The sequence below is a fragment of the Mycothermus thermophilus genome (genome assembly GCF_041956435.1).
Source record: "Mycothermus thermophilus strain CBS 625.91 unplaced genomic scaffold VTJ04scaffold_1, whole genome shotgun sequence".
Taxonomy (NCBI): Eukaryota; Fungi; Ascomycota; class Sordariomycetes; order Sordariales; family Chaetomiaceae; genus Mycothermus; species Mycothermus thermophilus.
Genome location: NW_027191427.1, coordinates 2,818,169 through 2,843,356, shown reverse-complemented (window position 1 = coordinate 2,843,356; position 25,188 = coordinate 2,818,169). Strand labels below are relative to the sequence as shown.

At 56.5% G+C, this 25,188-nt stretch overlaps 8 protein-coding genes across 8 annotated transcripts; 3 read left to right on the top strand and 5 right to left on the bottom strand.

Annotated features, from left to right (window-relative positions):
• Window positions 1-76: 76 nt before the first annotated feature.
• VTJ04DRAFT_1058 (uncharacterized protein) lies at window positions 77-346 on the top strand (the record flags this gene model as incomplete). The annotated part of the gene is made up of 1 exon (XM_069358334.1): window positions 77-346. One exon carries the CDS (start codon window positions 77-79, stop codon window positions 344-346), a length of 270 nt encoding a protein of 89 aa, XP_069223667.1.
• A 221-nt stretch (window positions 347-567) lies between these two features.
• On the bottom strand, window positions 568-1,557 carry VTJ04DRAFT_1057 (uncharacterized protein; the record flags this gene model as incomplete). The annotated part of the gene is made up of 2 exons (XM_069358323.1): window positions 568-716; window positions 993-1,557. The coding sequence occupies 2 exons, from the start codon at window positions 1,555-1,557 to the stop codon at window positions 568-570; spliced, it is 714 nt and encodes a 237-aa protein (XP_069223666.1).
• Window positions 1,558-6,396: 4,839 nt separating this feature from the next.
• On the bottom strand, window positions 6,397-9,633 carry VTJ04DRAFT_1056 (uncharacterized protein; the record flags this gene model as incomplete). The annotated part of the gene is made up of 1 exon (XM_069358312.1): window positions 6,397-9,633. One exon carries the CDS (start codon window positions 9,631-9,633, stop codon window positions 6,397-6,399), a length of 3,237 nt encoding a protein of 1,078 aa, XP_069223665.1.
• A 1,000-nt stretch (window positions 9,634-10,633) lies between these two features.
• VTJ04DRAFT_1055 (uncharacterized protein) lies at window positions 10,634-12,463 on the top strand (the record flags this gene model as incomplete). Its single annotated transcript, XM_069358301.1, has 1 exon — window positions 10,634-12,463. One exon carries the CDS (start codon window positions 10,634-10,636, stop codon window positions 12,461-12,463), a length of 1,830 nt encoding a protein of 609 aa, XP_069223664.1.
• Window positions 12,464-13,544: 1,081 nt separating this feature from the next.
• Window positions 13,545-15,481, bottom strand: VTJ04DRAFT_1054 (uncharacterized protein; the record flags this gene model as incomplete). The annotated part of the gene is made up of 5 exons (XM_069358290.1): window positions 13,545-13,621; window positions 13,691-14,509; window positions 14,572-14,981; window positions 15,039-15,293; window positions 15,381-15,481. 5 exons carry the CDS (start codon window positions 15,479-15,481, stop codon window positions 13,545-13,547), a joined length of 1,662 nt encoding a protein of 553 aa, XP_069223663.1.
• Window positions 15,482-15,502: 21 nt separating this feature from the next.
• VTJ04DRAFT_1053 (uncharacterized protein) lies at window positions 15,503-16,890 on the bottom strand (the record flags this gene model as incomplete). Its single annotated transcript, XM_069358279.1, has 4 exons — window positions 15,503-15,900; window positions 16,039-16,207; window positions 16,305-16,647; window positions 16,733-16,890. The coding sequence occupies 4 exons, from the start codon at window positions 16,888-16,890 to the stop codon at window positions 15,503-15,505; spliced, it is 1,068 nt and encodes a 355-aa protein (XP_069223662.1).
• Window positions 16,891-19,006: 2,116 nt separating this feature from the next.
• Window positions 19,007-19,994, top strand: VTJ04DRAFT_1052 (uncharacterized protein; the record flags this gene model as incomplete). The annotated part of the gene is made up of 3 exons (XM_069358268.1): window positions 19,007-19,151; window positions 19,333-19,652; window positions 19,791-19,994. The coding sequence occupies 3 exons, from the start codon at window positions 19,007-19,009 to the stop codon at window positions 19,992-19,994; spliced, it is 669 nt and encodes a 222-aa protein (XP_069223661.1).
• Window positions 19,995-20,062: 68 nt separating this feature from the next.
• On the bottom strand, window positions 20,063-22,078 carry VTJ04DRAFT_1051 (uncharacterized protein; the record flags this gene model as incomplete). The annotated part of the gene is made up of 1 exon (XM_069358257.1): window positions 20,063-22,078. One exon carries the CDS (start codon window positions 22,076-22,078, stop codon window positions 20,063-20,065), a length of 2,016 nt encoding a protein of 671 aa, XP_069223660.1.
• Window positions 22,079-25,188: the final 3,110 nt, after the last annotated feature.

Sequence of the window (25,188 nt, the reverse complement as noted above, 5' to 3'; positions counted from 1 at the left end):
AATCCTCTGCACCAATTCTCTCACTACGCATTTCCATAATTGCTGCTCTCTGAAAAGCCCAGTTGTATTAACCTCAATGTTGAAGTCTATCATGCCTAAACCAACCCTCTCATCCATCAATCCAGCGAAAGAGCCTGTTGAACGTCTCCGCAACATTGCAATGCCCTTCCAACCTTTTAACCCCCCAAACGCCCATGAAGCAAGTGCAAAACAACCTGCCACCGCAGTATCCCATTACGTCGAGGAACCTTCTCTCCCACGACTGACTCTCTCTCTCACTCTCTCTCTCTCCTCTCTCTCTCTCTATGGTTACGTAGAATGTACTCTGCGCATATGCGCATCGTGACCGGGCGTCTCGTCTCAGCTCGTCTCTGTTATTAAATCCAGCAGCACCTAATGTCTTTAACTAGAAGCGTGCATCTCGCACCGCCAATGCTGTCCGTTGTTGATGTTGCTTCAAAAGTTGTTTCGGCCATTAGTGGCTATATGAATGCGCCGCCCTGTGCCGTGCCTGTCGGTCCGAGAAATAATCGAGAAAGCCGGACGTTGGGTGCTGTACTAAATTATTTACTCGTCCGTCTCCAGAAGAGTAACCGTCTTCACTCCGCCAAGCTTGGAACGGCCGTTGAGGAAGGGAATCTCAAGGATGAAGAGATAGCCGATCAGCTCACCGCCCAACTGCTTGACGAGCGAGGCCGCCGCCGCCGCAGAGCCGCCTGTGGTGAGAAAACATGTCAGCACAGTGTACGTACAAACCCCGGTCCGGCAGACAGTCAAGATGATGTGTCAGAGAAATGCCATGGACAGCCGAAACCCCCCCAACAAGGTTGCGTGGTTTGTATTTCCAAGACGGGACGAGGCGAGCTGAAATTTGCTCGGGTAGTTTTTTTGGAGGCAACCGGCGGGGCAGCGGGAAGCCAGGGTCCGTTCTCGATGGAGGGGCAGTGGCGTGACACGGTTAACATTGGGCCATAGCAAAAGAGTATGCTTACCAGTAGCGATGATGTCGTCGACCACGAGAACCTTCTGGCCGGGCTTGATGGCGCCCTCCTGCATCTGGAAGTAGTCGGTGCCGTACTCCTTCTCATAGGCGGCCGTGACGCAAGGGCCGGGCATCTTGCCCTTCTTGCGGACGGGGACGAAGCCGGCGTTGAGGCGCAGGGCAATGGAGGGGCCGAAGAGGAAGCCACGGGCGTCGAGGCCAACAATGACATCGGGCTTGTGGGCAAGGTCGTCGCCAAACTCCTCGAGGATCTGGAGCTCGAGGGCGCGCAGCAGGTCGAGATGCACAGCGGGATCGCGGAACAAGGGGAGGATGTCGATGAACTTGATGCCCGGGATGGGGAAGTCGGCGAAGTGGCCGAGGTTGTTCATCAGAGTCATCTTGATACGGGCGAGTTCGGCGGCACGCGCGGAGGCGGCGGCGGGGTGTCCTCCCGAGGCATCTTGAGCTGTGGTGCTCGTAGTGCTAGGAGCCAGAGCGGCGGTGGTATCAGATGATGTTGCGGTGATGTTGTTGGTAGCTGCAGAAGAGGCAGCGCCCGATGAGGTGCTCATGGTGGAAAAGAGAAAGAAGAAGAGAGAAGGGAGGGAGGGAGAGGGGAGAGAAGGGAAGCAATTATGAATTGGACGGCTCGTAAATAGAGAACAACAAAAAAAGAAAAAAAATCAAGAGCAAAAAATCGTATGGATGGATAGGTGGTGGCAGACGGCAGGGTGTGTGTGGATGGAGGGGAAGCACAAGCACAAGCACAGGCACCAGTAGCACACCAGCACACCAGCACAGCACCCAGGCACAGGCTTGTTTGGGATGCAGTCGGTCAGCACCCGAAGGATGGGATGGATGGAGGGATGGGCAAAGATAGCAGGCACCCTGGACTAGTGGACGAGCGAATTACAAGAGGCAGAGAGCGTTTCGCCTGTTTGTCGCGTCACCTCATCAATCTGCCTGAGGGCAAAAACAGAAAGTCGAGTGGACGCCGGCGCCAGTCGCGGACGGCACGGAGAGACGCCGGACAGCCGACAGCTCGACAGCCACGGCCCCTCCTCGGAAGGAGTGGGAGTGGAGCTGATGGAAAAAAAGAAATCAAGATGGAGTGTTGCGACCTGGTCCTTGTCGACAGGGACTAGAACCGGACGGCTTGAGCGGTTTGTTCGAACACGACAAGCGTGAACGAGAAGGAAAAACATGGAGCTTTTTTTTCACATGGGATATGGAGAACCAATGGAGATGGCCTTATCTTTTCGATGGAGACTGTCTCTGCGGTCGACACTAACTAGTTGTTGACAATCCAGGTCAAATTGTTGGAAATTTGCTAGGGTAAAAAACCTGAAGCTCCAGCCTGACATGACCTGACCTGAGCTGGCTGTCTCCTTCTTGACAAACCCTCAAGGCATGGAATGGATGGAGTGTGTCGCTCGGGTACCTCGTCCCGGACGATTCAGGTTCATCAGTGTGACTACCCGATATGGAAGACGGTGGCCTGCTGAAGATTTACACGGGAAGGTGGGATGGTGGGGTCCCTGTCCATACCTAGCGGGAGCCAAGGCTGAAAAGGAAACACTGGAAGAAACAACAAAGTTGCAGCAGGCGCGGTCTCGCTGCGTCTTCCCAAGATCGCACACGCACACAGCACACTTTCCCTCCGATTTGATGTTACGTGCCTGGGATGTTGCGATTTTGCGATTTCTGTGAAACCAACACCTCCGTCAATTCCTCTGGTTCCTCTAGGTCATACTTTGCATCTTCACGCAAACTGTGCTAGCTCTGGTTGGCTTGCCTGGGTTTCCATCAGCTCATCACATCTCACAGCCGACCTCGCAATTCACGCAGAAACACGGTTAACACCTGTCGGCCGACAGTGGACCACCAAGCCTGTAGGGGTTGGTTGCATTTTCCATTCTGACTGAGCCGCCTGTAATGACTGGCCTGGATGGCCTGGATGGCCTGGCCGCCTCTGTTGGGTTCTGGCCTTGTCCCCATCCCGCCATCAGCGACGGACGGGAGTGGTGACTCAACGACTCGGCCCCGCGATGCTTATCTGGAATCATCGCCGGCAACACCGTAGCCCTCGCTCCGGCCTCCAAGTCCCGGGTGTATCTCGTCTCATCTCGCCACCGCCAGGCTAGACGGTCCGCCTACTAATCACAGTATACCACGCTCTCCCCATGGTGAAAGTGATGCAACCGTGGCCTCTGTCTCGATCTCACAACGCATCCAATGTTTGTCTGGCTCCACGTCCCGGCCCGCTCGCAGCTCGGTTCACTCCCGGGCCATGGGCCATGGATCAGGGTTAAAGTTACGGAACTACTTGGTGTTTGTTTGCTTCCGCCGCCATTCCCAAGATTACACGCGGGTACGGAGTAATTGCGAAGGAAACGTCGGTCAGCCTTCCCACGCTGTCTCCGCAGCCTTGGCAGACAGGAAGAAAGCAAAAAGCACATCTCTACGGGCGCCATTTTGCGGGGATTCTGCCGACTCCTCCGCCAGAATCCAGCATGGCACCATTACACACCATCTCAACGGCTTATCGATGCTGGCCAATGGCGGTTGCACAACCCCCACGGGCTCCCATCACTGACGACGAGAGCACCGTCGTCTTCAACCCGCCACGAGCCCCAGAACTTTGTACAAACAAGCGCCACAATCGATTGCGAGATGTGACGAGAGAATCAGCCGAGACCTCGTTTTCAGAGTCAGAACACGAGGGGCGCTGTCTGTTTGTTGGATTGTGATGCCCACCATCTTCGGCAGCTTCCCGGAGCCGCTTCCCACTGGCCCGGGTCTCCTGAAACCTCTAGCAACTCCGGCCTTCGTCTAGGTATCAACCCTTTACCCTCCATCAGCCTCTGGCTCCCGCTTGTGTCTTGCGCCGATGCCCATCTCGAGATACATGCGCGGCATGGTGGTACTGGTCCTGGCCCTGCCCAGCAGTGCTCTCACTACTGTTATCGGATGTGCTGCGGCTCAACGCTGAAGTCTGGGGACTGGTTACGGAGAATGCCGGTGCCCTTGGATCCGGCAACAACCGCCCGTGATGTGGTGATCCACATGCTTTTTCGTATCGGCGCCTCTGCATTCTGCCTCCCAGACTTCCATGTCCCATGGGAAACCTGTGGCCCCCCTCACGTTGGTCTGAATATAAAAGCATGCTTCCGTCTAGCATCTGCAACTCCTCTCTTTCGGCCTAGGATCCCCTCCTGTCCTGCCCGTCTGTTGGTTCACAACTAGGCCAGACCGCACTGAACCAGGCAGTCCGATACATACTTCGTACACCAAACCGCGATATCCGGCGAACCCTGATCGGATCTGATACCGGCCTCTTCTTGCCAGATCCGCCGCAACCGCCGTCATTCCTGAGTCTTCCATTGCTCACCAAACCAGTCCGAACGTCCAATCGCCTCTCCTACCTATGCCTATCTCTGTACCTATCGTTCAGATCCTCCGATATTGACAAGACTTCGGCACTTCCATCAGCCGGAGCAAGGCTGACCTCGCGTGGCAGGCTCTTGCATTCGGGTCCCGTTCTCAACCCGCGCCTCGCAGAGGGCACCGTACGGCAAATCCAAGATCCTCTGCATTAGCCCTGCAACCGCACGCTGCACCGTCGCCTTGGCCACGCAACCCAATGCCATGGCATTGTGCGCCCCATGCGAATCCCTGGATCTGTGTGGTCTTTCCCCGCGCCGCCACGCTTCCTCTCCTCTGCATCTTCACTACTCAGTGTTCAGGCGGTCTACCATCTCCGATCGTTCTCGTTGTCCTGTTATGAAGTCTCCTGATCCATCCGAAGTCGGATGGCACGATGCTACGGGAAAGTACCGGTGAAAATGCTCCAGGCGTTGATAACTATGTATCAATTAAATCGTGTGTCGGCGAGGTTTGTTGACGACGCAGCAGACTAGATCTAGTGCTACGACGATGCCATGGATTGTCTTATCAACCAAACTATGAACGGTCCAGAAGACGTCCATGGTGGTACTTCATCTCCGGCTACCTATTTGCCTAGTACTAACTGTCCAGCGCTCAACGTTGGGTAATCTCGACCTCCCACCCACTCATTCAACTATTACCTACTTCCCCCATGCCCACCTCATTCGATAAGCCCAACGGGAGAATAGACACCATGCAGTGCAACCCGGGCGCCGCGAATCGCATCGCCCAACCCCAAGTCCGATCGTCTTATGTATGCCCCAAGAAAACCCAGAAGAGATCCGTCCTGCAGACCGGCCCGCATCCTGGGAAAGCGGGAACCACAATACGGGGTTCGCCGCCCCCTCCTGGGATTGTACGACGCCGATTCGTACTACGGGCCTTTTCCTGCATCTGGGAGGAAATGGACAAGGCATTGCAACCCTTCGATCTTGCCATAGCATCAGCAGTGAGTTTTGACAAACCAGTCCAGAAGCTCGAGACTGGCCTGGACGCGGCAGGCTAGGTACTGAGTATGGCAAAGCCGAATTGCGGGTCGCCATGTCATGTGTCAAAAATTCCCACTACAGACTAGTAGACCGGCATGCGTTGATGCATACGTTTGGCAGTGGGGGCTGGCCAGGCGCAATACACAGTCAGACCACCTTCTCTCGTATGTTCACACGTACAGACGTAGGTAGTTGAAGCATCCCCGCGGGACTAAACTAGGCAACTAGCTAGCTACCTCGAGGGATCCTGCCTTGCCTGCCTCTTGGGAGAACCAAGTTAGCTCCTCTTACCTTTCTCGCATCATTTCTCCCACGTTTGATGTCAGGTCTGCGAGGCCTAGCTGGCACATTTTCCTATTCCACTGACTGATGCCATTGACTGGTGGATTATCATTAAGCCGATGCCAACCGATGTGTTGCCGAGAGCAACTGGACGTTGTTGTATTAAGAGATAAGTAGATAACGTTGGCCAGTTGAGGAATGACACTTGCTTCATCACTTCTCGAGCTCACCACAGCCTGAGTGTGTGTGAAGAATAAATAATAACTCAAGACATGTCAACCCAGATTTGATGTGTGTTAGACAAGATGAATATACCCCAGTTGAATGGATCCCATCGTTCAGAAAAATAGTAACCGGGCTTCCTACTCCAGCTAGTGACCTAGTAAGAACTGAGAGGTTCGAAGTGTGTGGTCTTATATGACCTTTGGTCCCTGGGCAATTGTTTGATGCCACTGCTCCAAGCAACCCCAGCAACCAAGTTCAGTTCACTCCAGCAAGGCATCGTATTATGAACTGCCTGTCTAGATTTTCGTCATAAAAAACACGCCAGTATCTCCTATCCTCTCCTCTCTCACATCCACCAACTCATCACCAAAAAGGCGTCAAATATCCCGGGTATTATTCCCACACCTCTCCCCCACCCTTCCCTACGTTTCTTTACCTTGCATTCCCCAACCAACCAACAACCCAACCTCACCTCCTCCCACCACCACCGCCTCCCACCTCCTCCAAAGGCAAACTCAACCTCCTAAACCCCTCGAGCACCTCGCGATCCACATTGACCGCCCACTCGGCCTCAAACACCTGCTCCCCGCCCACGCGCGCCACCAGGTCCGCGAGCCGGGCGCGCACAAACTCGAACGTGACGACCCGGTGCACGGGGTCGGTGAACGCAAACTCGCGCTCGACCACGTCGAGCGGCGCGTCGTACTCGTACCGCCCGGCCTCGGTCCAGATGAGGTTGTCGTACTCGCCGAGGGGTTTCTTGCTTCCGCCGCTGCCGCCGCCGGCGTTGTTGGGGTTATTCGGGTCCGATTGTTGTTGTTGTTGTGGTTCCTCGGGGTACGCCCCGTCGGCGAGGCCCGTGACCACGCTCGTCCACATGGACAGGTAATCCTGCAATCTGCCGAGGACCAGGTTCTGCATGGGCTGGGGCAGCTCGCAGAGCCGCGTCAGCGCGAGGCACGAGAGCTTCTCCCGGGCCGGGTCCGCCATGCAGTCAAAGTTGGCGAACCACTGGTCCGCGAGCCACGGCCAGAGCTGCTCGACGCTGGTGGCCCCCGAGGCCGTCGTGAGCGAGCTGACGAGCGTTGCCGGGTCTGCGAGCGCGATGCGCGCCAACACCGCGAAGTAGTCGGCCTCCTTGAGCGTGCTGATGCGGCTCTGCTTGCGGTTCGGCCCCGTGGTCTGCGCCGCCTCCCACGCGCCGCGCAGGCCCTCGAGCATGGAGCGCAGCACGCCGAGCTCGACCATGTCGCGCGCCACGACGGCGACGCCCTGGCTGCCGCCGAGGGTTTCGGCCTGCCGGATGAGGAGCTCGAAGCATTTGGCCGCGAGTTGTTGCTGCTCGCGGCTCTTGGCGTCGAGGGCTTTGGAGAGGGCGAGGATGGCGGGCTGGCGCAGGGCGTCGCTGAGGATGTCTTGCGGGGCGAGGTGGATGTAGTCCTTGACGATTTCGACGCACTGGTTGGCAACTTCGGAGTCGTATTCGAGCAAGGGAAGGGCGAGTTGGACCATCGGCGCGAGATCGGGGCTGAGAGGGGGTTCGCATTGCGTGAGGACGGCTTTCCACAGGTCGACGGATTCTTCGATGAGGTGTAGGTGGAGAGGGGATTCGGGGTTCATGGCCTCGCGGAGCAGCGGGGCGATGGCGGGGTGGTAGCGGCGCGATTCGGTGCGCATGGAAGATACCAGGGCCGACATGATGGCCAGGATGGACTGCTTGATCATGTACTCCTCGGAGCCGGCCGAGTCCCAGACCTTGGGGAGGGTGAGCATGATGGCGTCGCCAAATTGTGAAATGTGCGTCTCCATGCGCGTGACGATGACGCGGAGGGTCTCCAACACAGCCAGCTTGGTCTCATCGCTGCTGACCTCTTGCAGCAGTTTGACCAGCGACTCGAAGACGTCGGCAGCGAATGGGTAGAAAGCTTCGCCATCAAAATTGAAGTCGTCGGCGATGGCCTTGAGCTGACGCGCCGCCGTAATCCGGACCACCTCGTCGTTGTGAGGGTCTTCCGACTTCATCAGATGGCGGAAGATTTCGTAGACAATCGGGCGGCTCTCCGCGGCGATCTTGACCGGCGTCCACTGGCTCAGGAGGATGGCGATCCGGCGGCGAAGCAGCTTTGCCAGGGGTTCCTGGCGCTGAACATCCTTGACCAAGGCGTTCTTCAAGAAGCCGTCGAAGTCGAACTGCTGGTAGATGATAGCGGCAGAGCAGCCAAGGGCACAATACGCAGCCTCTTTGGTGACGATATCCATCTCGACACTGGTGGCATGGTTACAGTAAGCCAGTAACGGCTCACCAAGCTCGCGGTAATGCGTCAATAAGTCAAGAAGCAGGCGCTCAGCGCAAGGCCGGACAGCCCATTCATACGCTTGACCCTCGGTGCGCTCCTGTGACTCCCACTCCTCCGGATCTTCCTCCCAGGCCTCCAGATCCGACTTGCGGAAGACAAACAGCTTGCCGACGACGACCTGCACCATATCCAGGAGCATCTCCTGCGACAAGAGTTCCGTCCTGAGAGTTTGGACAGCCTGCTTCTCGAGCTCCTTAACCTCGGGACTCCGGTATTTGAAGGTCTGTACGGGGTGGTGGGCAATGGAGACGCAACTCCTCAACAGGAGCAGGCCCTTCAGAGCCAGCTTCTCGTAGAGCGGACCTTCATGCTTGGGTCCTGACTCGCCACCGGACGTCTGGCGGATGCCCTCAGATGAAGCAAAAACCTCGGAGAAGTTCTTAACTAGGGTCCAGTACGCCTTGACCAAAGGAATTGAGTTGGGCAGCACGGGGAAACTAGCCGGGTGCTGCTCCGACATGTCAATGTGAAGTTTGGCGAACTGGATCAGATGCTTGCCGATCATATCCTGAAGGCCTTGCGGGACGGAGGAGCCGGGGCTGACGGCACCGAGGAATTGGTCGAATTGTGATTGCGAGTGGGACCACACTTCGACGACAAGCGGGCTGCTATGAGGCAGCTCGAAGCCGACAGTCACAAGGCGCCGGAGGGTTTTGAGGGCAGTCAAGCTGTTTTCAATAGCAGCCGCCGCTGTTGCCTCATCACCAATGCCTCGGGAACAGTAGTCCCACCAATATGTCGTCTTTTCATGGTAAATGCCGCTCAAGAGCTGAACCAAATCTGGGGTGACGCCCTGCAGAGCTGTCTGCGATTTGCGCAGGCGGGCGGTGCCCATCTCCTTGACGATGCGTAAAAGGGTGAGCAAAGCGCCGCGCAAATGCAGAGGATTCGAGGCATTGGCGGCCTGGGTTAGTTGGATGAGGGTGGAGAAGGCGTCAGGCCAGTCGTCCGGGTAGTCGATGCGGACGATCTTGGAAGTAACAAGGGCATTATGAAGGGCGAGAGCGCGATCCTCCTCAGCGAGAGAACCTTGGAACAGGCGTGATCGGATAAGCTGCTTGCTTTCAGGCTTGATGGCATGACGGGCAGTGTGTCGCCAATACTTGTCGATGCCATTCTTGAGGAGGATGACGGCAAGGAAGCGGACCTGTTTGTCGTATGAGTGATCGAGGTAAACAGTCTGGAGGAGAGCGTAGTAGTCGGGATGGGACTCCCAGGCCTGGAGCTGCTGACCGGCAGACTGGCGCTGGGCGTGGTCAGTGGAAGTGGCGGCGGCGCTCAGGGTCTTGACCAGCTCGAAGGGGGTCAGAGGGGCGGCCTCGCCCGGCACTTCGATGGCGAAGTTCATGGCCGCGGGGGCCAGTCGGCAGAGTAGGTAAGCCGGGATGACAAATTAGTGGAGTGTAAGTTTGAATAGGTAGGTATGGAGGAAGATGAGCCTGTCCCTTGAAGCTGCGGCAGCTCAGCTCAGCATGAAGTCGGAGTTGTGGAAAGGTGGGGTTCAACGTTGGAGATGGAAGTTTGGAGATGGCGGGGCAGCCAAACGGCAGAGCCCGAATGGAAAACCTAACGGCCTGGACGATTGACTGCCTGGGGTTCCCCACCAACACCAAACAAACACACATTGGAATAAATAGGGCGGATGACTTGAACTTGGCTTTTGGAGCGGAAGTGGTCAGAATCTTCCAAGACTGATAGAATATCTCTTTGTTCTATAGTGTGCATTCAGAAACCCCAGGAATAATTCAGATGTTTGTGAAAGCAAGAGAACCAGGAATCCTGCTGAATTGGGCACAACTTTGGCTCTGGCAAAAGAAGAGTAAACCTTTACTGGATGAATTGAGAGCTCAGTTAAATCGAGAAACCACCACAATCGTGTGAATTGGGATCCCCAACCAGAGTGAAATGGATTGTGTCAATGCATGGGGTGTCTGTGTAACCTGTTTTTCTCCATCAATTGGGCGTGTGAGGTGGAAGAGTGAAGTTCAAATGGAATCAGCTTCAAATGGAAACCCAAAGCTCAAATGCCAAGACCTGGAGTGATAAGTGGGTCCCCGCCGGCCCCCTGCAGTCGCGTGCCAAGTGCCGGCTTCAGGTTCCCGTCTCAGCTCTCAGCTGCGCTGCTGAGTTGTGTTCACGCGCAACCGCAGCCGCAACCTCGGCATCGCCCCGGCTCCACGTCGGGCCCGGCGCTTCGGCTCGTCCTCCATCAATCCAAACAATCCATCCATCGCCGAATCTATCAACCTGAGGTCTAATCCAAGACCATGTGTCTCCAATTTGTTGGAGCACTTCCCAGACGCTCCTTGTTACGGTCAACATAGACCACCACATCACCACTTTGCGCCATGACCGACTCACCCCCTAAACCGAAGGCGAATGGCGCCTCCATCGCCATCCCGAAACCACCAGACACCGTTCCTGGCGCTTCTTCATCATCATCAACAACAACAACAAACCCGACAACCATATCAGCTCCGACAGCCACACCGACACCGACACCTGCACCACTACCGTCATCAACACCAACACCCCCGACAAAATCAACCTCGAGCTCCCCTGATACATCCAACACCTTCGCTCAAGCTCAGCAACGACTAGCCGCCCGCCGTCGCGCCCGCGAAGCCGATGCCGCTGCGCATATCGCTGCCCAGCAATCCGCCTCGCAACTTCGGTCGCGCCTCGCCGCTTCTCAATCTCCGCTCGTTCGTCGCATAGGCAGCTCAGCTTTTGCTCTCTGGGATGCCATCTCCCGTCGCGAGGGCACCCGCCCAGCCTTCCGCGTCGGCCAAGTCGACGCCGAGCTTCTCGACGAAGAGCTCCTCGAACTGCTTCGCGGACAAGTCGGCGAAGCCTTTCGCTACTTTGGCGGCTCAACCGGCGGTGGCAACGCCGGCCGGTCCAACCCTATTCTCCACGACTGGGACGCCGAAATCTCCCTCGCCCTGCGCGCCGTGCTCTTCAAGCTGACCGTCTGGGACCACGACGCCACCTACGGCGCCGCCCTTCAAAACCTCAAATACACCGACGCGCGCCGCGAAGGTCCCGCCCTTGTCCCTCCTTCCCGCACCCAAAAGGCCGCTTACGGCCTGGTCACCGTCTTCGGTCGCTACCTCTGGGCCAAGTGGGAGGACTGGTTGGTCGAGCGCGCCGACGACAGCGACAGCAGTCCGCGTGTGCGGCGCCTGTCGCGCCTGACGTCAGCCCTCTCCACCGCCCACGCGGCCGCCGCCTTCGTGTCCTTCCTCGTCTTCCTCGTCCGCGGCCGCTACCGCACCATCCTCGACCGCCTGCTGCGCATGCGCCTCGCCCCGCCCACCAGCCAGGTCAGCCGCGAGGTATCATTCGAATACCTCAACCGCCAGCTGGTCTGGCACGCCTTTACCGAGTTCCTGCTCTTCCTCCTCCCACTGGTGGGCATCAACCGTTGGCGGCGGTGGCTTGCGCGCACCTGGCGCAGGACCAAGAAAATCATGTCCTCCACCGGCCAAGAGGGCGGAGACCAGCAGCAACAAGAAAAGAAGGGCGAACTCCATTTCCTCCCCGAGCGCACCTGCGCCATATGCTATCACGACCAGACCTCCGCGGCGACGGCCAACCCCGAAGGCGGCGGCGGCGGCGACCATGCTTCTTCCCTCCCCGGAGCGACGGCCACCGGCGTCGTCGGCTCCCCCGCCACCGACATCACCAACCCCTACGAAGCCATTCCCTGCGGCTGCGTCTACTGCTTCGTCTGCCTGACGACTCGCATCGAGCGCGAGGAGGGCGACGGGTGGCCGTGCCTGCGCTGCGGCGAGATCGTCAAGGAGTGCAAGCCCTGGAGCGGCGACGTGCTGGAGCAGCCCGGGTCTTCGTCCTCGTCGCCTTCCGCAGGGGGCAAGATGGTTGCGTTTGCGGATGATGTGCGCGAGATTCCTTCGGATGGGGAGGAGGAGGAGGGTGGGCAAGAAGATGTGGAGAGGTCGGTCGTGGTGGTGGATGTTGAGGATGGAGAGGAGGAGGAGGAGGAGGAGGAGGAACAGAGGGATGGGCAGAACCCGGATGAAGAGACTCCTAGCCCTGATGGGTCGGTTCGGGCGGATGAGGATGATGAGGAGCACGATAACATGGGAGGGTCGGAGTCGGATGATTATGAAGCGGAGGAGGACGAGCTGGGGGAGGATTTGGATAGAAGCTAGGTGCTGGTTTGATGTTGTGAGGAGGCCATAGAGGACGGTTGAAGGGAAGTGTACTACCACCAGTGGGCAACTTTTAGTATAAATATTATTTGTATTGTCAATTGAATTCACCAGTAATTTTATTCATTTTAGAGAGTTCTCAAGTGTGCAAGAGATGATAAGGAGTATGAGTTCTGTTGATTCGGTTTGTTTGAGTCCTGAACTCCACTGGAGTCACAGTTGGTTTTTCGTGGTTCAAAATCGAAACCGAACTCAATTGATTTTTCAACTTGTCGAAGGCTGCCCGCCGCTTCAACTTGAGCTCAACTACAGAGTTCAGTCTATCGTAAACCTCCACCACCCAAGTCGTTTGCAAGAGCCCGAATTCTTACTTCAACTCAAGTCTCAACACAAGGTGTCATGAGAACATTGGGATTTTGTTTGCATAACCATCTCTCTCCTAAGTGTGATCAACAACTTTGATAATGCCTGGATGAACTTACGCATCTTCTCACCTCCAAAACCTCGACTGGACTCCGGTCCAAGGCTCAGTGCCTGAGATTTGTACAACGAGGAAATCAGCCTGGACACCTCACATACGGCATCTTGTACATCTACCACTCTTCCTATACTCAAGACAAAAACAGGATATACACCTAGGGAGGTATGTGGGACGAAAAGAAAACATAGGTATATATATTGGCAGCCGCCGCGGCAGAGCCAGCCGCAAGCAGCAACAGAAAAAACTCATCTGTAGGCGTAGGTATATACTCCACAGCAATGATAAGATGATGATGATGTTGGTGGTATCCAAAACGGAAATAAGAATCCCCTTTCTCCCTCTCCCCTTCTTCCTTGCCCAGGTATTTTTCCTCCCAACATTTCCTTCCATAAAACGAAAACCAACATCCGAAATGGAAGTAGAGACAAGAAATAGATGCGAGGAAAACTTTGCCCCTTCCCCATGGCTGACCAACGAAACAACCACGACGTATGTCCGGTTTGGCTGCATGGCTTGGTGATGATGATGGTGGGTAGCATCTGAGGCGACGACGCGTGCGAGAATTCTCTTTGATTATCGATCGAGAATGGTATGTACAAATTAAAAGTGTTCTTTCCAGAAGCGGAAGTTGACCTCGCGCGTGGTCGCCTGCTTGCAAGCCTTCTTGATGTCGCGGGCTGGTAGAGAACAATGTTAGCACCATTTTTCCTTCTAAGAAGTGATTCGGGACACAAAAAAAAACTTACCAGCAGCAGACGGACCGCAGAAGTAAACGCCGACCGTCGTGCGCACGTTGGTCTCCAGGCCGTTGAGGTACGTGCGGTCGATGATGCCGTCGCGCATCGACGTGAAGATCTTGAGGAAGTTGGGGCGGCCAAAGTTGGTGCGCGACTTGAGCTCCGTGAGCGGGTCCACGTCGGTGCCGACCGAGTTGAGCACAATGTTTTGCGCCGTGTCCACGTCCAGCTTCTGCGTCAGGTACGTGTGGATCCGCAGGAACTCGACGCCGCTGCTGCCGGGGATTCGCGCCGCCTCGCTCGACTGCTGCTCCAGCGACGACAGCAGGGCCTGGAACCACTCGAACGACGTTGTGTCCTTGCACACCCAGATGAACTCGACACGGCGCAGGCGCGTGGGTGGGTTGGGGCTGTTGCGCAGGTGCCAAATGTTCTTGAGGATGGACGCCCAGGGGGTGACGCCGATACCGGTACCGATCAGCACGGCGATCTCGTTCTCGAACACGTCCTCAGCGGGAGCACCGTAGGGGCCGTCGATGCGGAGAGCGGGCATGTCCTGGCCGTTCTTGAGCGCGACATCGTACATGCCCATGGGGTCGATGTTGTCGTAGAGCTTGCTCTGGGCAGGACCGGCACCGACGCGGTTGCCGAGGGCCTTGGTGAAGTCGCCGACCTGACGGATGTGGACCGACACGTACGGGTCCTGGGGGCACGAGGTGATGGTGAAAGGGTGCCATTGGTACTTGGAGATCTCGGGCACCTGGAGGAAGAGCCACTGGCCAGGCTTGTACTTGAAGGAAGGCTTCTGGAACTGGATCTCGACGACGTCTGGGTAGGATGTTAGTTGGCAATTCCCAGATACTGGCGCATCTTGCTGTTGGAGAACTTACCATAAGGATGCCTAACGACACGAGTGATCTTGGTCTCACGCAGGGCGCGAACCTCGCGGTAGAGACGCTCGAGAAGGTAGAAACCGCCAGTCCAGAGCTCCCAGCGCCAGCCGAGATAACCGAGGCAGTGGTCCCAGAACTCCTTGCCGGCAAACGGCGAAGGGGCCTCAACAGTGTCGCGCACGAAGCAACCAAGGGCGTGGGTGTACAGAGCCAGGAAGAAGGGGATGAAGAGGTGGTGGGTGTACCAGAAGGCCTCGAAGCACTGCTGGCGGATGCGGTGGTGGGCCGTCGTGTACATCAGGAGCATGCAGAGCAGCATGACGTGACCCGTGATGCCACCGGGCTGGACGTAGTGGATCTGCAGCGCGGTGACCTTGCGGACCTGCGACTTCTCGACATTGTAGAAGCTGCGAGAATGTTAGCAAAAGGGCTCGAGATGAGTATTTGCCAAGGCTAGGACGTACTTGACGTAGTGACCAGCGGTATGGATGATGGAGAAGAGCAGCGTGGCATAGGCGAGCTGGCGGTGCATCCAAAGGTTCTCGTCAAGCGGAAGCCACCTGATCTTGGGACGGATCCATCTCATTATCGTCCGGCAGACGGGGAGGAGAATGAGCATGCAGTCAACGCTCAACACCAACCCAGCACCACGAGAAATCCACACCGAGTACTGGAGCAGGTTGAGAGGCGCCAGGCGCGGGTCATTCTTCTGCTTGATCCTGTTCGTGTTGTTGTCAGCCACCGCTCTTGAGCCAGGTCCCTTTCTCCCAATCGAACAGGCCGTCCAAATCCCCAGGGGCACTCACCATCCATAGGCAAACAACCCCCAGTGAAGTCCCCAGAAGAGGGTATGGAAGATGAGCTTCTGGGGAGTGAATTGCTTTTTCAACAGCGTGATCCACGACATCTTGCCAACTAGTTCCCCCTCTTATTCCTTTAGATTCCCACACGTGAAATAAATCCAGACAATGTCGACCCGCGACGGAAGGGACTGTCGACTCTTCGAAGCGATTGATGGGCTCGGCGGCGATGGCGAAGGTAACTTGACGACGGATATCCAACGTCCAACCTCCAGAACCTCACAGTCGGTATTAAGGTTTATCGAGTCGCAGTTTTCCCAAAAAATCAACACCCAAAAAGCTGTATATCGTAAAAGTAAACCTGGACTCGGCGCGACGTTACGAAAGACTCGGTCGGAGCTCGAAGCCGGCGAACAAGAAGAGAAAAAGAAGACGTCAAAAGAATGGTCTGAGCCAGCCAGCTGAAGTGAAAGGAATGACAAGGACGAGAGGCGCTCGGTGGAAACGAGGTCTCGAAAGTGTCTGCCTCGCCAAGTCAAAGGAGAGGAGGGTGGAGGAGGGGGAAAGAGAGAGGAAAGAGGTTGAGAGGGTCAAGATGATGTGCGGCGGCGGCGAAACGGTAGGTCATAAGAGACGGGGGATGGAGTTTCCCCCTAGACGGAACAAGGCCGAGCGGCTAGCGATCGGACGATGTAACACGGGTTGCTGTCCGGGAGAACCGCAACTTGGACGCAGGCGAAGAAAAGAAGGATGCAACGGCAGGCCGGCACCCACCCCTTCGTTCTAACTAGGGTCTGCTGCTTTGGTGCTGGTCCTTGGTTGAGATGGTCGAACTTGGGCCCCAGATCAGATCAGAGAGAAAGAGGGTCGACCCGTCGCTTGAAACTTTCTTGAAGTTGGGGATAAACAAAGCCCCCCGCAGGATCCAACCGTCCTTTGATTCCCAAAAGCGTTTGCTCTCCCGGCCCAGCAGCGAGAATCTCGTGGTGCGATGTGGTCAGCGGCGACTCCCAGACGGAGGGAAGATGCTGGTAGATCAGACGTGCGATCCGGTTTCGCGGCTGGCAGGACTGTGTCAAAACCGGCGTTCACCCTGTTCTCGGGCGGCGCAAAGGGGGGGTTGTTGAGACGAGGCGTGTTAGAGACGCTTTGACGGCGAGGGGCTCCGAGGCGACTCTTGGTGTTTCGAATTGGGCAGGGGTCGCGTCTTTCGTCGGGCGACAGCGTGGGATCGCAAAGGTGGATTAGATGTGGACAGCGCAACGCTGGTCCACTGTCGAAAATTGCAGAGAAAACAACAGCTCTTGGAGCTCCAGAGGGAATGTCTATTCCATGGAGTACAGAGTACTACTACATACAGGAGAGACGTCAAGGCCACGTCCATCGCGGGCGGCAGCGGCAGCAGCGAGGTTTTGTGTGTCGGAGCGCTGGAGCTAAGAATAGCGGGACCTAGAGGCTCGTTGCAGATGGGAAGCCAAGACTTTTCCCAGCGCTTAAGAGCCGGGACTCGCACCATTGAAGTGTGCTGTGACGGAGAGGCGGGAGACGCTAGGCTTCTTTAGGTAATCAGCCTGGGGCAGCAGGCCAATCAGAGACGCAGCCCTGGCTAACGTCGTCTTGGCGGTCCTGGTGCAGCTCCCTCGTCTCGGCAAGCTGCAGCTCCGAGCCGACGTCTTCTCCCCCGTCACGGACGAAACATTTCAGGCCCATCACATCCTAGCGTTTGCCTCGCAGGAGACACATTCAAAAACCCCATCGTCCGACTGCTGTTACCAAGTGGGTCGATTTAAGCTCTTCCGAGCGACGTCCGACAGTGGAGCAGGACGGAATTGTGTTTTGGTGAATGCTGTCTGCCATGTGCTTCGACCAGCGGGTATTGCCGAGACATGGACGAAGGTTGGTCGAGAAGTTGAGATCAACAGGCGCAGTCTGCAAGCACGTGGGCGCCAACGCGAGGCAGTGACTGATAACCTCTTTTTAACATCCAAGATCATCATCGCTGTTGAGGTCGTCCGGACATTGAAGAAGGCCAACAAGTGAACATGAAAGCCACCAACACCTCAGCCACCAACACCACCACGGACACACAACACCACGCAGGACTCAGGCATATGTTCGCTCCTCTCCACTCCAGACAGCGAGCGGCTCAAGCCGCCTGCCGGGTCGCTGGGTCGTGGACCACGGCTTGAAACGAGACCTAAACTTTAACCTGTTTAGAGCGTGGAAATCCATTGGCCTGCTCCGGTCAATGCTACCTGGAACTGGCTTCATCAGACGAGACGATGACCGTTGAAGGACGAGACCCAGATATCAACGAAGTCTGACATGACGGTCCCCAGCCTTATTTTGGGTTGTCCTCCAGGGGAAAAAAAGGCTTGTTTGCTGTGTAGAATCCTCGAGAAGCTTGAAACATTGGAGGAGAATAAGGTCTCTAAGGTGGAAACAATGGCATGATCTGTCGAACAGGCTTTGTTGGACAGAAGGGTTCTCTTATCTGCCTACCTATTCCAAGGAGCTAGGTATCCAAGCAGTTTTCACTCTTCTGTCCTTTTACCCACTACTACCTCGATACCGAAACGTCTGCTCCTACGGAATACTGACCTCGGGCTCTGTTGATATCCGGTTTCGAGGGTGAGACAATCAGGACCAAACATTATGGGTCAAGCTTATATCCCGCGGAAACAAAGGCCGGACCAATTGCTTCACCACCGTCATGCAAGAGCCTAGTTGGTAGTCTTACTAAGCCGAGGTCTATAGCAGTAGTAGCTGGCCGGCCGACTTGGGTGACTTGCTGTCAAGTAGATAAAAGCTCTCAAGTTCCAGACAGCTTCGTCATTCATGACACTCACTTTTCAATGACATTGATGTTGTCCACGTTGGTATGCAACTACTTAGGTAAGGTACTTAGGTTGTATTCTGTAAACCAGCCCCAGCTCCGCTTTGGGATCACGTCCAGTCATAGTCGTACGACATACAGGTATGGACTGTGTGTCCGACGTGAGACCTGTGCTGCTCTTCCCATAGCTCGACCGCCACACAGCCTCCTTCGAGCGCGTCGACTCTTGGATCATGATGGTGATGATGATGATGATGCCTACCGAAATGTGTTCTCGGTCTGTGTGGGGGACCGAAGCTGACAGGAACTTGTGACCGGGCATTGTCTAGGTAGTATGAGGCACATGGTGCGGCGTACACAACCATCTGCACCCCTTCCTTAGCTCTGAGATTGAGGAGATATATGCAAGGTAATAAACTCTTGTCGATGGTCGTCCTCGAATATCATGTGGTCTACAAAGCCATCCAAAACACCCCAAACTCCGAAGCCTGAAAGGTCCTCCGATACTTTCTCGACATTCTCGGGGCTATCTACGCCCCCGAAGTGCCGAGCAGCTCTCCATCATCACATCATCGCGTCCCACATTCACAACACACGCAATCGTTCATATTAGTTCCTCCGAGACACAAGGTTCAAGGGCCAACTCCTCTATATTCATTACCCCACGGATGTCCGCGGGGCGTGCTAACCAAGTGGCCAGCTGACTAGACAGCTAAAAAATATGATAAATATATGAATAAACAGGCCCAACCAGATTACACGCCCACCTGTCTCATGTAAGCAGAGACAAAGGTGTATGGTGGCGTTTTCGGAGATGTTGGTGCCAAAAACGAAGGTGACTAAACAATCCAAGCACCTGGTTACCCGAGGTTGCCGAGTCCAAGGAAAAAAAGTTGAGAAACAAGAAAAGAAAGAGATGATGATCCATGATGCGATCCGTCGTGAGAGGTGTTGGGTCTGTCGTTCCATTCCCCGTCATTCATTTCAGTCGTAATACCTTTTTGTGTTTTTGTTTTCGTCATCAAGCCGTCCGTCCAAAAAATGAAAAGTCGATAAAGATAGTGAGAGACTGAGGGTGGGTATCAGAGTTCGTTGAGTGTATGTGTTGAATGAGCGAGTGAGCGGAACGCCGTGAGAAGGACGCATCCAAAACAACAGCAAAAAAACGCCAATTTTCCCTCCACACCTGGCAAATGCGGTACCCACCAAGAAAGTTCAAACAAGACCCCTCCAAAAAAACATCAGACGCCCACCGTGATGATATGAACAAGGCTCCAAAAATCATGGAAGATGATATATGCCCAATCCACCAACGGGGGTATTTCCATCCACGAAAAATAGTCGGTCATCAAAACGTCGTCGTCATCGTTGCGTCCACCCACCCATCCATCCATCCATCCGTCCGTCCGTCCAAAAAAGACAAGAAAACAAAGTTGCCTCCCGTCCGTGTCGTGTTGTTTTGACGTAGCAATTCATAAATAAAAGAAAAACCGTGGTTGTATGCCGTAGTTATCATCATCATCGACGCCGTCGTAGAGACCCAAAGAAACAAAAAAAGAGGCGCCCACGGCTCAGAATAGCAGTGGGCCGCGGGAGAGAAGTGTGTACAGCAGAAGCGAACGGCACCCTACGGACGCAAAGTCCAGGGGATACGTGCTATGATGGAAGGGGTGAGAGTAAGAGAGGAGAGTAGCGGGGTGGTGGAGCGAACGGCGGTCATATCGTCGTCGTCGTCGTCATTGTCGTCAATGTTGTTTTTGTCATGTGTCATAAGGGGTTCATAGGGTTTTCGTCGTCATAATCGTTTTGTGCTCTCACCGTCATGTTCAGCTCGTCATGTCAAAGGCTCTGTTCAGAAAGGAGACTCAGACCGGCGGCGAACCTCCCCCCTCTCCCGCTGGCGCAGCTCCTTCAGGCGCTGGTCAATGTACGCCAAGCGGTCGGCGAGGCTGGCGTTGCGCGACGGCGGCGGGGGCAGGCCGCTCTGGCGGTCTTCCGCGTGCATGGCGAACGGCCTGCCAAGGACGCCGAGGTCGATGCTGCCGGCCTGGTGCGAGCGGTGCACGCGGTGAGGGAAGCTGAAGCTCGAGCTCTCCGCCATGAAGGGCGAGCCGAGGCGCGGCGGGGGTTGGAGGGCCGAGTCGTCCCGGCGGTTGTTGTTGTTGCTGCTGCTGCTGCTGCCGCCGACGTTGGGCATGCTGGTGGATGAGCTGAGGGTTGGAACCGACGGCATCTTGGGGACGAAGAGCGCGCCTTCGGGCCGGTCTGACGATGCGGTCTCGCGCGACAGAGTCGCAGAGGCAGCGGTGGCCGCGAGGAAGTTGGGATCGAGCCACAGGTCGGAGCCGATGCTCGGACGCTTGCGCGGGACACCAGACTGGGTGTGCCGCCGCTTCTGCGTGCCGGCGCGGCTGAGGCGAACCGGTGATTGAAGCGTCCGCCGGGGGCCGACCGTCTGCGTCTGCCGACGAGGCATAGGCCCTGTCAGGCCGAGCACGGCTGCCAGAGAGCCGGAAGAGCTAGGGCCGTAGCTGTTTGCCGTGAAGGGAGAGCCGAGGCGGCGACGCTCGGCAAAGGACGGCTCGCCTTCAGGAGCAATCGTGCTAAGCGCGGGATCGGCCAGGACGTTAGAGGGCCGGGCAGGCTCAGTAGGCGCAGGCGCAGGCGCAGATGGAGCAGGAGCTGGCGCGGACGCTGGCTCGGGAGTCGAGGGGGCCTTTGCGAGCTGAGCGAGAGGCCCGTTGGGCTGCATGCTTTCTGCCGTGCTCATGACCAGCGAGAGGGACATGTCTTGAGTGGTGAAGGGCATCGACGAGCGAGCAGGCGTCGAGCGGCGGTTCCAATGGCGAGCCGCAGCTTGAGAGAAGGGCGTGGTGCTAGGACCCGCAAAGCGGTTGTTCGCCCGCGAGTTGGCCCTCAGCCGGCAGAGCTCCCGGAGATGGGCGCGGGTCGCTGCGCAAGTGTGCGGCCACTGAATAAAGGTGCCCGAGCTATCGGCGGTCGGGGTGGCGCTCCCGCTCTTCTTGCCTTCTTCCGACTTGGCGACTCGCGACAAGGCCTTGGAGCCCTTCCAACTCCTCTTGGCCTCGCGCGCAACGCGATTGCACACGCCTTGCGGAGGAATGCCATTCTTGCCCATGCGGAAGGGAGTCACCTTGGGATCTTGCAGGTAAAGCATGAAGGTCGACCACAGGTGGTCACTCATCGCCTTGGTCCACGGAGCTTTCCTCGCCTTGCTCCGAGGATTCGCGGCGCGGTCGTCATCTTGGGTTGCTGTATGATCTTCCAGAGCAGGGAAACACTCCTTCTTGTCCTCTGCCACGTCGTCTTCCTCATCGTCCTCGGACGGCTGAGAAAAGCGGCTGAAGAGAGACGCGCTGGTGAGCGTTGACCTAGCGGTAGATGGCCGGCTGGATTCGTAATCCGGCTCAGGAGTTGATTCGACACTGCTAACAGAATTGATGGTCCAGTCCGGATACCGCGACTTGGGCAGCGACTCGGGGAGCTCTGGGACTGGTGTCTTGGGCGCGGCAGGACCCCTGCCCCGCGGCCGGAGATACCTCAGGTCCTCCTCAGTGTCGTCGCGGAACTCAGGGAATGGGCAGCGGCCGCTGTCGTAGTCGTCGGGTGTGATTTCAGGCTCCTCAATGCTCGGTATCGGGATGTCGGCGGCCGCGACCGAGGCCAGGAACTGCTGGGTTGGCGCAGTGAGCTGGGAGGCGACGCGCCTCCTCAACCTCAGGCGCGGTCGCGGAGGCGACGGGATTTGGGTATCGTCCTTGGCGAATGGTTCGGGAGTCTTGAGCGCATCGCGATCGGGGAACTCGAAGCCCCGCAGCAGAGTCGCGGGACCGGAATGCTGATCCATGGTGCCGGTTCTAATTGGAATAAATCCGGGACGTCATCAAGGAGAGAGTCGGCCGAGCTATTTGCGGAGACAATTCCGAAACACAACGCTAACAACAGCTTCGGCGCGCAACGAGTTTGTTCGAATTGCAGGTGGCGATTAGCTCTGGAGTCGTGATTACAGGTTTGCGCCGGACGTGGGGTTGAAGCGACGGGTACGCGATCGTGTTTTGGGAACACAAAATCGGATGGCTGGTGTCGTTTGATCGTGTACGGTATATGTAGGTTGCAAGACGCTGTCCGATTGCCGTTTGCGATTATGCGTCTCGTCGCTGTGTAATTTTTGGGTGTACTCTTGTCCAAACGTCGTTCGTTGCTCAGCGAAAAAACACAGAAAAAAGGAAATTCGTCGCTAAATCGTCGAGGCTGTAGTCCGTGAGGAGTTCGAGTCGTGACAAGGAAATGGAGCGAGACAATGACACACGGTTGTCCAGACGGTGGTCGGGAGAAACCGATTATTACTAGTGTAAGAGCGCAGCGCTGTCGGGTCGTTGGTTAGTTAGCGCATTTGGCTGCGCGATTGCTGGTCGCGAGTCCGAGGTGGTCGTCGTCGGAATGGCGAAAACAAACACCTGAGACCCTGCGCCGAGGGCGACTGGTAGTTGACCGAGTCGTCGCCAAATGAATGACTGCGCTGGGGGGAGAAAGAAGGGGTGAGGATGGAAAGGAGAGGAGGAGCCGGAACGGGATCGACGGCGGGAAGATGGGGGGGTATTTTGGGGGGCGGGAGCCGGACGGCGCATGCGAGAAGGGGGCGGGAGCAGCAGGGTCCAGTCCAGCTCGCAGGCCCAAGCAGTCCAAGAGGACCGTCCAGGGCCCGGCGGTCTGGGGTGTGTGTGTCCAGCGGATGTGGGTCAGGTCGCAGGGGGGACGGCGCGCTCTGCACGCTCTCTGGCCGCTCATGCTTCTGCTTTGGGTTCTTCTGCTTCTGCTTCTCTGCTGTGCTGTGCTGTTGCTGCTGGTGCTGGTGGGTGCCCCTGCTTTCTGCTGCTGCTGCTGCTTTCTGCTGCTTCCAACTGCTGCACCACTCCCTTCCACAGCCGACACCTCATGGCATGCCGCCACCAGCTGCAGATTGCACCGTCTCCATTCACAAGCGGATAATCAGGTATCACAGAGGAGACAGAATGGACACAGCGGACCTGAAGAGGGTTCCAGGCCCGCAATACGTCTTTCTGAAAGCTGTTGAAGCTCTCTGGCTTCACCTTTCGCACCCCACTGCCCTGAACACGCCGCGGATTCATCAGCCCACCAGTCGCAAACCCGAAAACCATGTGGGCGTGCCTGACTCGAGCGGATTCGCCAGAGCCGTGGATGGAAAGCGGACGTCTATGCGGACGGCCCTTGTTTTCCAGCTTCCGCCCAGTTTTATCCAGCTTGCAAAAAAGTGGATCTTTCTCGCTACACACACTGCATGGAACCCCAACATCAAAAGGATGCTGCAAGCTGTCGTGGGCTCGCTGATTGTCCAAGGCGTGGGCTGATGGCAGAACATCCCCTGAAGACATAGGAGGCTCGGCCCGGCAACGATGGAGAGGTTGGACAACTCACTGATGGGCTGACTGGCTATCGCGCCTTGTGTGTGTCAAAGGGGGGCAAAATCGAGAATCGCAAAATTCCCGACGGACTGGGGTCCGAGGAAAGCCACCGGCGTTTGACCAGACAAGAAGCTAACCACGGTGGTTGTGGGCACACGCGCCATCCACATGAGGAATCCTTTTACCCCTCCATCGTCATTGTGCGTCGAGGAGGAATTGGAGAGAACAGGTTGTGGCCCAAGTGTACCGAGCGTAGTAATTTTTTGCAGGTAGAGAGGTATGTATGAACATACATGATGGAGTGTCAGCCAGAGCCGCTTCAACGGCGTGCCATCCAAGCGGACTCTCAACGGTCGGCTTGAGACAGCGTCCTGACCTGACCTGACCTGACCTGACCTGTGCGAGCCTGGCGCGGGGAAGACGCGAGCCCCGTGCCGCGAAACAGAACACGCGTCGCACAGGAAAGCTAGCAATCTTGGCCTGCGTCCTGTTGTCGAATCGATGCACCTGCATCGCGTCAAACGTCGGGCGCGCGAAAATCAAGAGGCTGGGGGTCCATCCGCGACGCGCAGGAAAAAAAAACTGGAAGAGGAAGAAGAGGAAGAAGCGACCTGCAGCTTTTTTTTTCGCACAGGCGAATCGAAATTCGAGGATTCTGTCCAATCCAAGCAGGTCGCATCCGCCAGCACGAACAGCTGGACGTTGCGAAATCCAACCTATGCAGTCCAAATTGATTGTTCCCAATATCACCCGTATTCCCTTGTCCTTCAAGTCCAGCTTCCTCTACCAATGAGCCATGTTGAGCAACAAATGTCGGGACCGACTGTCAAAACATCAAAACATTGCACACACCTCCCGAGTGTAGGAAAAAAAAAGGACCGGCGGGAGGGAGGAAGAGGGGAAATCTGGATGGAACGGACAGGGCTCGGTTGAGGGAGGGGCTTTTTGGAACCGGGGACCTGGACAAGGGTGATACGACGGATCAGGAACGCGTTTTTTCGCGTCTGCAACGCGTCATTGTGGGGCTGGCTTAAGTGGTTTTTGTCCAACCAAACACGACCGTTTCGTTCCAGCCCCAGCTCCTTGCATCCTTGCCCGCTGCACTGCCCCTCCTCGATTGGGCCAGCTTGTCCCAACACTCTCAATGACGCCGCTCAGGCCGAGAACCACGTGCACTACGGAGTACGGACGGAGTATTCGACAGCCTCATGATGGTCAGCTCGAGGATAGGATCAAAGGAAGGGAAACCTCGGGGATATTTCTCTTGAACAATCAGATCGTTCAGGAACCACTGATGAGCACCTGGACATCGATCGAAAGTGACCGCGATGTTTTGTTGTTGTTTACCTAGGTACCCTCGGTCAGGGAGGTACATACCGAATGTCGTGCTCCTCCGCACACATGGACGGGAGCTCCTGCATCTACGAAACACAACATGGCGGAGCAGCGGTGGAGGCCGGTCCCGTCGTTCATTAGGGTGAATTGATGGAGTCGAACTGCATTGGAACCGGGACACATACACAGATGCCCTCAT